Genomic DNA, 15,296 nt, shown 5'->3' with positions numbered 1-15,296 from the left:
AAACTGGCTGGCAAGACAAGGCTCTCCCACCACCCATTCTCTCAGAAAAACCTAAGTGGCCCTGTGCAGGGACATAGATCTATGTCAGTGGGGCAGACAAGTGGGTAAGGTGGAAAGCGATGCTGGAGAGCAAGAGGCAAGAATGCCAGGTGTCTCGGGGACTAGAGAGCTCGGCTGGGGCAAAGGGCATGTGCAGTGATCCAGGGGCACAGGCCTAACTGGCCCTGTGGGGGGCCTCTGCCACCAGTGCTGGGACGCTTGACAAGGGTACCTGTGTATCCCCAGCCATGTGCCGCTGGGTGTGGCCGGGGCGCCCCTCCTGACCCCCAATTCTTTGTTTTCAGTGAGCAGCCCATCTCCCACTCCCCAGGGCTGATGGGCAAAGTGCTGTTCCCACCCTGCCAGGCTTCAGTGTCCCCTGCACTCATTGAGCTCGGTGGCTCACTCACTCTTGACTTTTCTGAGGCAGAGTCTCATGGAGCCTGGTTTGCTGGGGAACAGGTACGCGCCACCAGGCCTGGTTTGTGCAGTGCTGGGAATCAAACCCATACTTCTGTGCATGCTACACACTCTACCACCAATGTCCCTTTCTGTTTGTCCCTTTGAGCCTCTTGGAAGCTTAGGCTCCTGATTTGAAGAGCAGGAGGCCAGAGTGTAGTCCTTTACATGACAGGTGTGGAGGAGCTTAGGACACTCATCAATGTGCCCAACACATGACAACCCCAAACCAGGGCCCTTGACCTCAGGTCAGCTCACCTTGGCTCCCTTCTCTGCAGGTACGCTGGACCCTGATGACACTTGCAGCTGAGACACCAAGAAAAAGAAAGCCACCTGGGCTTTTCACCTCCGCAGCCGGGAGAGCAGCACAGGAACTGACAGTGTACACGGAGCTTTGGAGAACTTTTTATTGTTTAAAAATCATAATTGAAGCTTCAAAAACATACAACCCAACATGTCCCAACTCCAGGCCTAGTCCACACCCTAATCCACGGTCCTGTCCGCCCCTCCTGCTGCCTACACCACCATTAGGCAGGACCCTGCTTCCAGGAGGCTGCCGCCGTTCTCCTGCCCACAGTGTGCTGTCACCAGCCACAGAGAGGCATGGTAGCAAGAGGGGGATGGTTGGCTCCCAGCATCCCTGACTCCTGCACATATGCAGTCTGTGAGCTGTGTGGGAAAAGGAGGCCAGTTTCCTGGGCAGGGGACCCCTGAGGGAAAAGACAAAGAGCCAGTCTCCACTCAGCCCACCCCTCCCCAGGCCCTGGCTCAAGGGAAGCTGTCGTCGTCATCCTCCGCCATCTCCTTGGCAAACTCCAAGTCCTGCTGCTCCCGCTCCCGCCGTTCCTGCGGGGAGAAGACTTGATGGCTTCACCTAAGGTAGGGCGGCCCTGCCCGCTAGGTCCTTCCCTGCTTCTCTTCTGAAAACATCCACCCTTCACTCTCGCTCACCTCTGCGGACTCCAGGTCCTTGTTGTAGGATTTGGGAGGAAAGCGCATGGCCTGAAAAGCAAGTGAAGAAAGAAGAACAGGAATCACTGGCATGCCCCTTGATGGCCCAGACACCAAGGTCTGAGCGTGATGAGCCATGGCCGCCTTCCTGTCTAGGCGGGAATCGATCTCTCTCTCTCTACTTATCTACCTAGCTACCTCCCTCCTACATAGCCCTGGCTGGCCTGGAATTCACTGTGTTGACTGGGTTGGCCTTCAGCCCAGAGACCCACCTGCCTCTGCCTCCGAGGGCTGATATTAAAAGCATGCACCACCAAACCGATCTAGAAGTGAATTCTTCCACTCCCTGATGTTAAAGATGAAGAAAGAAAGGGCTAGATCACAGAGGGCCTCATGCATCTGCACAGTGAGCTGTGGCAGATTTTAAGGAAGGCAGCACTGTCCTGAGGTTAAGGAAGACATCCAGGAGAGAACAGCACCAAACTCAGTGGCTACGCAGCTTCCTGTGGAGCTAAAGGAAACCTCACGTTTTACACAGGTGAGCCCGGCCAACCACTCCACCGTGTGGAGTGACTTCAGTCTCGGCAATCCCTGGTGTAGGCAGCAAGGTGACCTCGCAAACTTGGAACTGTTCCTCCCTGGCCTATGGTTCGGCTGGCAGGAGCTGTGGAGCCCTGGCTGAGTCCTTTGTCCCTATGGCCCTGCTGCCCAGCAGGGGTTTTTAGACTCAGGCTAGGAGCTAGGTACTGATCGGCCAATGAGGCCAGGCTTCCCTGAGGCTCTGGGAAGGAGGGTCCCGATGCCCAGCAGCCTCGTCAGCAGCCAGGGCGCCTCACCTTGACAGACATGTTGTGGATGTCCAGGCAGAAGGAGATGCGCTGGTGGAAGGCCAGCTGGGGCTCCCGGGTGGAGTAGATATCAATCATCTCTTTGGATTGGACATAGCCCTTTTCATGATTGATGCTGGCCTCGATCACACCATCCCGGATAGCCTGTGGGCTCCCAAAGGGAGGAAAGGTCACCTCTTGTCAGATGTGCTAATGCTCATGCCCAATTCATTCTCTTTCTGGCAACAGTTACTGGCGTTTCCTGAAGAGACTGGGTCACTGCTGAACCTCTGGCGAGTTCCCTCCTACTCCTGCCCCGTAACGACCACTGTGGCTCCTGAGCCAGCCCCACCTTGGCGACAATGAACTCTGCGTCTTCTGGGCTATCCAGCTGCAGCTTCTGGGCGATGTCCGCCAGGGAGATTCGGGAATAGGACAGGCTGATCATGCGCACACCTGGGCAGGGACAGCAATAGGAGTCGGGTGGACGTGGACGGGCCACCACCCACCTACCCACGAGGCTGCCTATCCGGGAAGAAAGCATCTGTATCCCACCGAGACCCAGAGCCACACCTGTCTTAATCACATTGTGTCGCAGTCGGATAATTAGGGTGTAGGTCCCATCTGTTTGGAACTTCTCCCCAAACTGATCCAGGACTTGGTTGAACTTGGCAAGATTTCCTGTCCTAACAGCTGCAAAGAGACAGGAGTGGGTTAGCTGGTGGAAATGGTGGACACATCAGGCCACAGGGCAGGGCTCTGGGAGGTGAGCCTTACCTTGGGTGAGGAGGAAGTAGGGCATGAGAGAGCGCTTGAGGGAGGGCTGGCGGAACTGCAGGCGGTCTGGGATCTCCCCCAGCAGGAGCTCCACCACAATCAGAAGCTTGTGCACCTGCACGGGAGGGGGAGTGACATGGAGCACAGGTGTGGGGGGAAAAAGGAATGGGGCCTGAGCTCGTCTGACAGACCGAGGAAGAGGGAGGGCAGAACTGTGATGTGTACACAGTCAAGCGTGTAGACACACACATGAACCAAACGAAGTAACTGTTAAAGGGGGAGAGGGCTGCAGAGACAGCTCAGCAGTTATGAATGCCGCTCGCTGCTCTCCAAGAGGGCAGGAATTTGACTTTCAGAACCCGCATGGCGGCTCACCACTGCTTGTAACTCCAGCTCCAGGGGATCTGATACCCTCTTTGGTCTCTATGGGAACCCACAAACACATGGCACACACTGACAGACAGCCCCTCCCCATTTAAATAAAAATAAATCTTGGGGGAAAAAAAAGGGCCAGATGACGGTGGCACACACCCTTAATCCCAGCACAGGGGAAGCAGAGACAGGGCTGTGTGTTTGAGGCCAGCCTGTCTGTATAGCGAGTTCTAGGACAGCCAGGACTATGTAGAGACCCTGTCTCAAACATGTGAACACACACCCCCAAACAAACAACCCAAAAAGCAAGAGGGGGGGAGCCGAGGCTGGAGCGCACAGTGCAGTATTAGGGTGCAGCCCAGCACTGGAGAACATGTCGGGGCCACCGGGAGCCTTCAGAATCTCCTAGAAAGGAGCCTAGCTCAGCCCTACTTTGATGTCAGCCCCATAAGACTCCTGCTAGGCTTTAGACCTCAGAAGTGGAAGGAAACAAATTTATGTTTGCCTTTTCAAAAAGCCAGGGTTTCGGTACATAGTATACGTTATGTTGCCCAGGCTAGCCCCTGTACTTGTACAGAATTAGAAACAATCCTCCTCCTCAGCTTCCTAAGGGCTGGAATATGACATGCACCATGAAGCCTGGCTCAATATATGTGCTTTTTCCTACTTTTTATTTTTACTAATTCTTTGAAAATTTCATAAAATGTATTTTGATCATGTCCACCACCCTCACTCCCTTTTCTTAACTCCTCCCAGATCCACTTCCAAAGTTTATGTCTTTTGGGGTTTATGGTGGGAAGGCAGCTACACTGATGGATGCTAAGTGGCATTTACCTGTCACTAAACAAACGAGTCAGTCCCCAGTGTCCCAGCAGCACTGGGAGCTCAGCAACAGTTAGAATGCAGACTCGGGCAAGATGGTGCCATCTTTAATCCCAGTGTTCAGGAGGCGGAGGCTGGCCTGGTCTACACAGTGAGTTCCAGGCCAGCCAGGGCTAAACAGTGAGACTCTTGTCTTTGGGGAGAGGGGAATGGAGAGACAGAGCCTGGCAGGCACAGAGAGCAGACCATAGCTACTTTACAAACAGGGTCTTTGCTCCACAGTGTCAATTGGCCTCAAACTTGCCTGTGCCTGGGTGTCCAGCTGTGCCCCTCTGTGCCCAGTTGCAACCTGTATTTAAATTTAAGCTTTTTCTTGGGGAGGGGAGAGGATGGCAGGGCAGGTCCTCCTCTCCTTAAACACACACATTCCCCTTCTGATGTCCCAGGCCTTCTCATCACTGAACACTGGCCAAAGACTTCAGTTTGACTTTCTGCTCCATCATGCCCCAGATAATACTACCACAAGGAAACATGACCTTTTACATCCTATTTGAGATACCAGATTTACTTCATGGAGCTCCATCAGCATGTGACACATTGTTTCATTATCTGTATTTGTAGTGATTTTTGTTGTTTGAGACTGAGTCTTACAGCATGTAATTCAGGCTGTCCTCGAACCTGCTATCTTTCTGCGTCAGCCTCCCAGCTGCTTGGATTACTGTGTGCCACCACCTCTGCCTTTCAGTGACTTTTAAGAGAAACTCTGGTGTGACTCATACTGTAAGCAGCCTGCCAGGCTTCTCATCTGTCCCGAGGGCCTATACATTGTGTGAAAATTCTAATAATCCAAAAACCAGTTCAAGTTTAAGATTTCTTATTCTTTTTTGTTTGTTTGTTTGAGACAGGACAGAACTCACTTTATAGACCATGCTGGTCTCAAACTCAGAGATCTGCCTGCCTCTGCCTCCTGGGGGCTGGGATTAAAGGCATGTGCAGATTTCTTATTCTTTAAAACCAAGTCCAGCCAGTTCCAACTCCTGAACAGAAACGCCATGCTCTCCAGCGCACTGACCATCACGACCATGCTTACCCACTCTGACAACGGGGGCGATGGAGGCTGGCACCATGCTGAGGCAGGCACACAGGCCGGGCTCTGGTCCGTAACATAGGCCCACGGCCCTTGGAGACATTCTTTCCCTCTTTGAACACCACTGCTGGGAGAGGTCCTCTTCAACCTTTCTTGTCACTCATGGTGCTGAGCACCAAAGTCAACTCAAGACATTCCATGTCTGAGGCTCTCATGTGGCCAAGGTTTAGGTCCCCTGAGCTCCTCAGCTCTGTGAGTTATGAGACTTTCTGGATTTCCTGGCTAGAGACAACACTCATCCAGACAGGAACTTGGAAACAAGTAAAAGCCTGGGCCTAGCAACACAACCCAGGCCCACGTCTAGGATAACTGTGGAGTGCTGGGAATCAGGAACACGTCAAGCTCATCTGAACGCAAGCTAGCAGAGGAGCTGAAGTGCAGCTGACCACTCCGACATGCACAGCTGGAGAAGCCTGTGTCAAGGGGCTCCAGCTCCAGAACAGGGAAGCAGACCCAAGGGTGTCAGATAAGCCATCGGGAAAACGGTTGGGAAATGACAAGTTAACTGGGCTTACTGTCTGTTTGAAGCCAACAGCTGTGTGCTGTGGGGCTTTGCGAAGGGCGTTGGTCATCGTTCTCCGGGCTTCAGAGTACTCCAGCTGGATGGCTTTGATTCGCCCTGGGGTACAGAGAGGAAGGGAGAGTGGGTCAAGAGTGGTGTCCTCCACACCACACCCTCTTTGCGAAAACGCCTTAGCTTGGGAACACTGCGATCTCTTGCTTGCCTAACGATCTGTAGATTTTCCCGTGTGTGGGCCTAGATTATGCCAATCAGCCCAAGCCTTTACCTGGTCCTTCAGGAGCCTATCTGGGATGAGTGCTGTCTGTGCCAAATGGACCAACCCCGAAAAGCCTGCACCACCTCCTGCTCTGTGGGCGGGGACCCATGCTTACCTGTGTAGTAGAGGTACCTGGCCCACTCATTGTTGTTAGCCTGTTCGGGAAACACAGACTTGGACACTAGCTTCTCAGCCTGGTCATACAAGCTATAATGAAGGTAATTCCGAAGCAGAAGGTTCAAAAGAGTAGCCTGTCCATCCGCATCATGCCGGAGGGTGGCTGTCCGGAGACGCGCATGCAGGAAGCTTTGAGAAAGAAAGCAAAGGGATATCAAACTCTCAAACCATGTGAGGTTTGGTAGTTCACACCTTTAATCCTGACACTTGGAAGGCAGAGGCAGGGAAGTCTATGAGTTTGAGGACAGCCTGATCTACAAAGAGTTTCAGGTCAGTCAGGGTGACACAATGAACCTGCCTCAAAAATAAATAAAGACTGAAAAAAGCTGAGCATGGTGGGGCACACCTTGAATCCCAGGACTCAGGAGGCAGAGGCAAGTGGACCTCTGAGTTTGGTCTACCTGTCTAGTTCTAGGACAGCCAGCCAGGGCTACAGAGAGACCATGTCTACAAAACAAACAATAAAAACTCTCAAAACACAACTCTGACCAGCGTTGTTTACCAAATACACACTTACAGTCTGGCCCTACTACAGAGAGGACAAACAGAACTTGGGCTTATGTTAACAATGTGGTTTATGGCTGGGTGGTGGTGGCGCACACCTTTAATTCCAGCGCTTGGGAGGCAGAGGCAGTTGAACTGCTGAGAGTTCAAGGCCAGCCTGGTCTAGAGAGTGAGTTCCAGGAGAGCCAGAGCTACACAGAAAAACCCTGTTTCAAAAAACGAAAACAAAAAAAGAATGTGTTTTATATGCTGCTTCTGGTGGTGCATGCCTGTAATACAGAGGCAGGTGGATCTCTGTGAGTTCAAGACCAGTCTGGTCTACACAGAGAAACCCTGAGTCCAGGGAAAAAAGAAATTGTGCTTGTGTATGTGCATGTGTGATAGCACATAGAGGTTGGAGGACAACTTTTGGGAACTGGTTTTAGCTTTCTGCCATGCGGCTCTCAGGGCTGGAACTCAGTTGGCCTTTTACCCGTGAATCATTTCAGCAGCCCAGGCTTGGTCACCATAGCACTGAGACGCTACAGGGAGGCATGGGCTTGAAGGAGCGGGGGAGGGTTCCAGGTAGAGAGGAGAGAGCAAAGGCTCTAAGGAAGTATGTCCGGTATGCTCAGGACAGAACAGGACTTGGTGTAGAGAGGTGAGGCTCAGAAAGGAGAGCAGGCCAGTTCAGTTCTCAGCAACTACTGAGAGGCCTTTCCTAAAGGGGTGAGGGGTGGGAGTGGCCATAGTAGGTTCTGAATATTCCTAACTTGTCCTTCCAATCCTCTTTTGCAGTGAGGTATGGAAAGAGCCAGGGAGCAGTTCAGTTAAGCCAGAGGATATCCCCATAATTACCACTCCCACAGCTCAGGGCATGTTAGCTAACGCCCTCGTTACCTGCTGGCCTCCAGTAGTCTGCAGGCTCTATATGTTTGAATGCTTAAGTCACCAAGGAGGGGCACATTTGAAAGACTTAGAAGGATTAGGAGGTGTGGCTTTCCTGGGGTCGATGTGGTCTTTTTAGAGGAAGTACATCACTGAGGAGTCAAAAGCCCATGGCAGCCCCACCCCCTTCAGTAAGGATGTAGCTCTCAGCTTTTTTGCCAGTGCCATGCCTGCTGCCATGATGCCGACAGACTAAATCTCTGAAACCACAGGCAAGGCCCCAGTGAAATGTTTTCTTTGATGAGCTGCCTTGGTCATGGTGTTTCTTCACAGCAATAGAACAGTGGCTAAAACAAAACCTTACATCTACCAGTTCCTCACTCTCCAGGCCCATAGTGATGATGAGGGCTCTCCTTCCCACAGAGACCTTGGCTACCCGTACCTGCGCACCACATCAAGCTTGTCCAGGAACTCGTAGACCCGGGCGTGATAATAGTAACACTTTGCAGCTACAAGGTCCAGGGCTCGGCGGTTCTGAGTGCTGATCTTCTGCATCAGGTCGTCAGAGATTTTCTGTGCCTGGTGGGGTTGGGGCGAAAGAGGACCAAGTGGTGATTCCTCCAAAGGTCAAAGAGTGAGTCAGCAATTCTGCTCCAAGGGAACTGGAAACAGCTGCACACGAAAGCCTACTGACAAATGCCAGTATCTGTATCATTCAAAACAACCCATGTATCTCTTGGTAGCTGAAGAATGCATACTATTAACCAGTCACCAAAATGTCATCCCACTTGCCAAACCACAGCACGTCTCGGGCCAGCCTGGGTTATAGAATAGAACACCAAAACAGAACAGGATGAAAACGTCAGGCTAGGGATATGGCTCAGTGGCACAGTGCTGGCCCAGTGCTTGCCCAGCACTAGCACATACATCTTCAGTCAAACAACAGACAACAACAACAATGGGGGAGGGGCACAGGAGAAGCGGGAGGGTGGGATTGGGAAGGCATGGGGGAAGGCGGCTACAGCTGGGCTACAAAGTGAATAAACTGTAATTAATAAAAATAAATAAGGGGCTGGAGAGCTGGCTCAGAGGTGAAGAACACTGCCTGCTCTATCAGAGGTCCTGAGTTCAATTCCCAGCAACCATATGGTGGCTCACAACCATCTATAATGAGATCTGGCGCCCTCTTCTGGCCTGCAGGGGTAACACTGTATACATAATAAAATAAACAAATCTTAAAAAAATAAACAAATAACAACATGGCATTACCCTGTGCATAATCTTCAAACTTTGTATTAAGTACAAGGAGCAAATCTTAAATAAAGACAGAAAGCATACTGGTGGTTTATGGGTAAATCTAGGGTGGCAAGGGACTGCTAGCAGGCATGGTATTTGTGCTGGAGCAAGAAACATGTCCTTCTGTGTTATGTACAGAAAAACCGCCAACTGTATACAGTGAAAGGAAATGCCTCCAGCTGGAAGCGAGAGGTTCTGATTTTATTTTTCTTCTGTGTATGAGTGTTTTGCCTGAATTATATTAAGCACACCATATGTCCGCCTGGTGCCTAAGCCAGAAGATGTGGATCTCCTGGAGCTGGTGTTATAGATGGTTGTGAGCTGCCCTGTGGGCGCTGGGAATCAAATCTGGGTCGTTTGCAACAGTAGCCCACACTCTTTAACAGCTGGACCATCTCTCCGGCCTCACAGAGTTGGCTTTTTAAAAATATAATTTTGAAAAATTATTACTTTTTTTCTTTTCTTTTTCTTATTAATTACACTTTATTCACTTTGTATCCCCCCATAAGCCCCTCTCTCCTCCCCTCCCAAATTATTATTTTTATTTGCGCTATTCCTGTGCCCAGTATCAATCCACCTGCCTCTGCCTCCCAAGTCCTGAGATTAAAGGCATGTGCCACTACTGCCTGGCTGCCATTTCTTTCTTTTTTCTTTTGGTTTTTCAAAACAGCGTCACAAATCCTGGCCAGTGAGCTCGGTAGCATTAGTAGACAATAGACAACCCATGGTAATAGCCACTGTCTTTTCTTTTTGGTTTTTTTGAGACAGGGTTTCTGTGTAGCCTTGGCTGTCTTAAACTTGCTTTGTAGACTAGGCTGGCCTTGAACTCACAGAGATCCACCTGCCTCTGCCTCCCTGAGCGCTGGGATTACAGGTATGCGACACGATCCCCAGCTATTGGCTGCCATTTCTTAAAGATCTATAAAAGTTTATGCTGTGCAAATGTGAGACAGAGTCTCACTATGAAGCCCAGGCTGACCCCAGATTTCTATTTGTCTCAGCTTCTGAGCAATGGGATTACAGTTGGGCACCGTCACGCCTGGCTTGAGGAAGTAGAAGGAGAGATAGCTCACAGCGATCCCCTCTACTTCACTGGAGATGTAGCTACTCCCACTGCATCCTGGGTACCTCTTTGTAGCGCTTGCTGTTCATCAGGAAGATGACCATGAGCAGCTGGAGATAGGCTTCCACTTCAGGCAGGAGGGGTGCTGATGCAGCTTTTCCTGTGCGTGGACGGAACTGTAGATCGGCTTCTGTATCCATGGGCTAGGAGAGGACAGAGGCACCATGGGAAAGCGCACCCAAATCAATCACCACAGTTTACTGGGCACACACTACATATTTTAACGCATTTACTGAGTGCTTAATATGCACCAAGAATTTGCCAGGTGCTGAGGAGACAAAATTAAAGACAGTCCTTTTCCTGGAGGGTCAAGGAGGCTGACAACAGAATACAGGAAAGGTTTCAACAGTCTCACAGAAGGCTTGAGTTAAGGATGAAGCCATCACACCTGAGACCACCGCAAATCCTATCAGACACCCCTGGAGCTGGCCCCACTCACTTCTTCTAGGAAGGGTAGCAAGAAGTCTCGAGTGGCATTATTGGAGGTGAAGAAGCCATGCACGGCCTTATACAGAACGTAGTGGTTGAGGCGGCGTGAGGTGGATGGCAGCATCCGCAGCGCCCTCAGCACAAATCGAGGCTCCTTGCCCGAAACGGCCTTCTCTAGCTGTTTCACGTGCTCTTTGATATCTGCAGAGGACCGGAGAAGAAAAAGACGTTACTTCCAATTCCTCCTGCTTCCCCACCATTTTGAGGGAGCGGTTCCACGAAGCATCTTACAAACAGGGCGGTAGGTATATTTACCCCTTTGGGCCCAATAGAGTTAAGCAGTTATTTATGGAAGCAGCACACCGATTTTCAGACATAACCAGGAAACATGGAAAAAGATAGCTGGGGCAGGGGACAGGGTAGAGGATAAAGGTGTAGAAAAGAAGAAAGGTGAGAAACAAAGTAGAAGAAATACATGGAAATTTAACAGAGCTCAAAAATAGGGAAGGGCTTCATAAACAGTGGAGAAATTTCACCCGAGACACACATACGATCAGGGTAACTACAAAAAAAGCCTTCTGGAAGATAACGTGCAACAAGTATGACCAGATTAACATTTCACTTCGCAAAGAATTCATGTAACTGCCGTAACTTCAAAACAGCAGTGGGTGTGAACACAACCAGAAGATGGCAAACCGCTAGAGGACATGGACATTATATTTTGGCAAAATCCAAATATCTGAAAATGGAAACTTTTTTTTTTTTTTTTTTTTTTTTACTACCAAAGTAGCAATATTTAGAAGACTAGAAACCGTAAAGGGAAAAGGACGTTCATTACTGTAAATCAGACTTTTAGGACAACATAAAAAAAACTTCAGAAATGGGGTGAAGAGCTAGCTCAGTGATTAAGAGCACCTGATGCTCTTCCAGTTCTAGGGGATCAGATGCCCTCTTCTGGCCTTTGTGGACATGGCATACAGGTGGGACACAAATATATAGGTAAAACACACACTCAAATTTAAATTTGACATATTTACCCTTTTTGACTGAGACATATAAATTCTGGGAAGCTACATTTAAACCTACAAAAGTAGGTTAAAAACTTGGGAATAGTGATGAATGCAATCATCAGGCAGTGGTGGTACATGCCTTTAATCCCAGAAGCTGCGGGGGCAGGGGGGTGAAGGAGTGGGCAGAGGCAGGCAGAGTTTGAGGCCAGCCTGGTCAAAGAGCGAGTTCCAGGGTAGCATTGGCTATCTGAGAAACCCTGTCTTGAAAAACAACAGAAAGAGAATGCAATCAACTATCAGCTTCTTGGTCACATTTCCCAGCTAACAATGGGTGCTTGTGATACTAACTATTATAGAAAAGAATAGCTACTCTTTATGGAGGGCTTACCACCTGTTAGGCACAGTTCATACACTCTAATGTTCACAAGAACCCAAAAAAACAGCTAAAGCTATTTCTCATGCACACAAACAGGGAAACTGATTCCATAGTTTACAGTCCCAATTGCTACTAAGTAGCTAACAAATACTTTTTGAATAAATTGAACCCTATGCTCATGGATATGTTAAACGAAAAAAAGACAAAAAAAAATATCATCTTTACATACTAATACTCCATCCAGTCCAAACTGTGTACTTCAGTGACTTTAATTATGGAACGGTTTGAAAACATGTTAACCCTGGTTGAAATTTTCTCCTTGTTACTTTAAAATTCTCACGTGTTCCAAATTTTCTACAGTGAATACAAACCACAGTGAAATGTTTATAACACACACATGCACACACTCAGGCGATGCTGACATCAGGCAAGTGACATCTCCACCACTGGCAACTTGTAGTTCACGTAAAAAGACCTTTACTGTATACAGATCTTGTTGCCAACTCTTAAGAGTTAATGCACTCCATGTAAACGTCTTCAAAAGTACCACTCAGGGCATAACCTGGCTTATCTCCATGTTTTGAAGTAGTTTCTCATGCAGTTAAGCAAGGAGAGAGAGTGAGAAAAAAAAATTCAGTGAAGAGTCCAGTCCTACTTGTGCCAGAACTTTGAAACCTGCAGATCAGTGTGAGAAGTCTCGCCTCACCCACTTCAAACACACCAAGCGGGAGAATTGTAAAACAGCAACTTAAGAGTAGACAATAGGACCCTGAGAACTGGCCTTCGGAAAAAAAATGATGGGGATGGTGTTGGCTTATAGGAGAAGGGACCATAGGTAAGTAAGCATTATAAACGGGAAAGCGAGAGAGAGAGAGAGAGAGAGAGAGAGAGAGAGAGATCAGAAGCAAAAGTGTCTATGTGCTTGAACTCTTTAGGAAAGGAGGGGTAAGGACCTTAAGAAAGAGGAAAAGAGCAAAGCAACGGGCCAGTTTATATACTTCAAGAAGTAAGGAAGCAACACACGGTAGGAATGGCTCTCCGAGGGAGTTCGCTAAAGGCAGCTAGAGCTACAGAACCTTTTTATAAACTCTTAAACAATGTAATCTGTTACCCTGGCCTCTTTAGACACAGATACAAACGCTGATTTCTAGAGATCTGTAACATTTCGGAGGCGCTAGAATCGGTCGGATGGGGTGTACACGGAGTAGATCAGTGGGAAGGGCTGAAGAAAAGGCTCGGTGAGAACAAGATGCAAGCCCAGATGAGAAGAGTGAGTGTGAGGAGAGCAGTCCGCAGCCCGGAGAACAGGTTCAGTCGCCGGCTGGGGTCGAGAGCGTCAGGGTGGTAGGGCGGGCACTTCCGACCCCAGCCCCATTGACCGAACACACGGAAACGAGGTAGGTGGAGGCTGCGCAGAGGTCCCAGGGAGAAGTCACATCACCGTGGCCGCTGTCACCCGTGATCGCGGCACGTCCCCGAGGCGGGCTCCCGTACCTTCCAAGGTGACAGTGTCCAGCTCTCTCTGGGAGTGCTCGGTCGCAGCTGCCTTGCCGTCTCCCTCCCCCGTCGAGCCGCTCCCGGCTGCTGCCTCCTCTTTCATCTCCACATCCTGGGGGGCCGGCGGCGGCGGTTCTTGTTCCCCTCCCGGCGGCGGCTTTGCCTTGTCGGCGCCTCGGCGCCGCGCCGAGCCCTCCTGCTTCATGGCTCCCGGGGTCGCGGCCTAGTCCGGGGACCGAGGCAGGGGCCTCGCGTAAACCCTCACACCAGAGACCAGGCACAGAGCTGGGCCTGCACACCAGCGCGGGCTCGCGTCGGGCCGCACGATGACCGAGCAGCTGCAAACTCCTTCCCGGCGCTGGGGCTTCTGGGAAATGCCAGGCCCGGCGAGCAGATGGCCGAGTCCGGGGAGGGGAAAGAAATCAACAGCCGAGGTGCACGGTGGAGGCGGATCTTCTAGGAAGGGGGAGGAGTCCGCAGGAATTTGTGAGGCGGGGAGAGTGGTGATTTTATCTTCCTCCCGAGTGCGTATCTTTGGATGTCCGCGAGAGGTCCCCTTAGACTCCAACCTAACACAGACTCTATACGTAGGTTGGGAGGACCTATCGGAGCGCAGGTCGGGATGACGTCACGAGTTGCTGGGCGGGTTTTTTTTTTCTTTCTCCCCGACAAACTCTCGGACTCGGCGCTGGTCAGGTCCCCTTTGAAATCCGTCAGGCTCGCGCTCTCAACGCCCGCCAGGTTCTTCCACCACCAAGAAGAGAAGGAGGCTGTGTTGGTAGAGCCAGCCTGTTGGGCTTACAATAAACTGAGTTCAAACCCTTTGGCATCCGAAATTCCCTGTTAAATTTTTGTGTAGGCATACTGTCTCTGCAGCCTGGAAGTGGGTTGGGGTATAGAGCGTACTTGTGTAAATTTAATCAAATTTAGTACTAGGAGCCCACTGTTGCATACTGCTGAAAAAACCCAGCAGGCCCAGCGTGGTGGCGCACACCTGATCCCAGCACATGGGGGGTGGGGGCGGATCGCTGAGTTCCAGGCCAGTGTGGTCTACAGAGCAAGTTCCAGGACAACCAGAACTACATAGAAAGACCCTGTCTTAAAAAAAGGAGAAGGGAGGAGGAAGAGGAGGAGGAGGAGGTACTGTAATGTGGATGAGCAAGATGCAAGATGCTGGGGGCGGGGGGGGGGGGGTAAATGCGCTTGCCACCAAGTGTGAAGAGTTCGATCTCTGGGAACTATGGTAGAAGAGAACTGAGTCTCACAAGCTGTTCTCTGACCTCCACAAGCAGGCTGGGATCTCTCCCAAGCCCCATGCTCCTGTGTCGCCCTAGATGACCTGGAACTCACTCTGTAGACCATACTGGCCTCAACCTCATAGATCTGCCTGCTTCTGTCTCCTGGGTGCTGGGATTAATGGCATGTGCCACCACTGCCAGGAATAAATTTTTTTAAAATATTTATTTAGTTTTATGTATATGAGTACTCTTTCTGCATGTACACCTTCATGCCAGAAAGGGGCGTTAGATCATATTATAGATGGGAAACACCATGTGGTTTCTGGGATGATCTCGGGACCTCTGGAAGAGCAGTGTTCTTAACAGCTGAGCCATCTCACCAGTCGCAGAAATGTTTTGTTGTTGTTGTTGTTTGTTTTTGAAAAAAAAAATGTAATGTTCACAGTCACAAAGCTCACCACAAGTAATCCTGGCACTTCGAGGCTGAGAGAACTGTCATTAGTTGGAAGTCAGCCTGCTACATAGTTCCAGGAAAGCCTGTGAAAGCTTGATGCCCTCTCAAAAACTCAAAACAACTGGTCAAGCAAGATGAGTCAGTAGATAAAG

The 15,296-nt window shown here is 50.1% G+C and overlaps 1 protein-coding gene across 1 annotated transcript; it reads right to left on the bottom strand.

The window, feature by feature from the left end:
- Positions 1-891: 891 nt before the first annotated feature.
- Psmd3 (proteasome 26S subunit, non-ATPase 3) lies at positions 892-13,827 on the bottom strand. The gene is made up of 12 exons (XM_055620194.1): positions 13,450-13,827; positions 10,580-10,770; positions 10,146-10,283; positions 8,164-8,300; positions 6,289-6,479; positions 5,910-6,013; positions 3,054-3,168; positions 2,850-2,969; positions 2,629-2,732; positions 2,286-2,441; positions 1,450-1,500; positions 892-1,344 (listed from the first exon to the last, which is right to left on the bottom strand). Exons 1-12 carry the CDS (start codon positions 13,655-13,657, stop codon positions 1,267-1,269), a joined length of 1,593 nt encoding a protein of 530 aa, XP_055476169.1. The 5' UTR covers positions 13,658-13,827; the 3' UTR covers positions 892-1,266.
- Positions 13,828-15,296: the final 1,469 nt, after the last annotated feature.

Source organism: Psammomys obesus, unplaced genomic scaffold (assembly GCF_907164565.1).
Source record: "Psammomys obesus unplaced genomic scaffold, mPsaObe1.curated_primary_1811, whole genome shotgun sequence".
In the NCBI taxonomy this organism is placed as follows: Eukaryota; Metazoa; Chordata; class Mammalia; order Rodentia; family Muridae; genus Psammomys; species Psammomys obesus.
This window is presented reverse-complemented; position numbering and strand designations above follow the sequence as displayed.

Coding starts and splice junctions, on each gene's coding strand:
- Psmd3 (XM_055620194.1), bottom strand. CDS start 13,657: ATGAAGCAGGAGGGCTCGGCGCGGCGCCGAGGCGCCGACAAGGCAAAG. Junction 8,301..10,145: donor ACAGCAAGCGCTACAAAGAG/GTACCCAGGATG, acceptor CAACCCCACCAG/GCACAGAAAATCTCTGACGA. Junction 2,970..3,053: donor CTACTTCCTCCTCACCCAAG/GTAAGGCTCACC, acceptor GTCTCTTTGCAG/CTGTTAGGACAGGAAATCTT.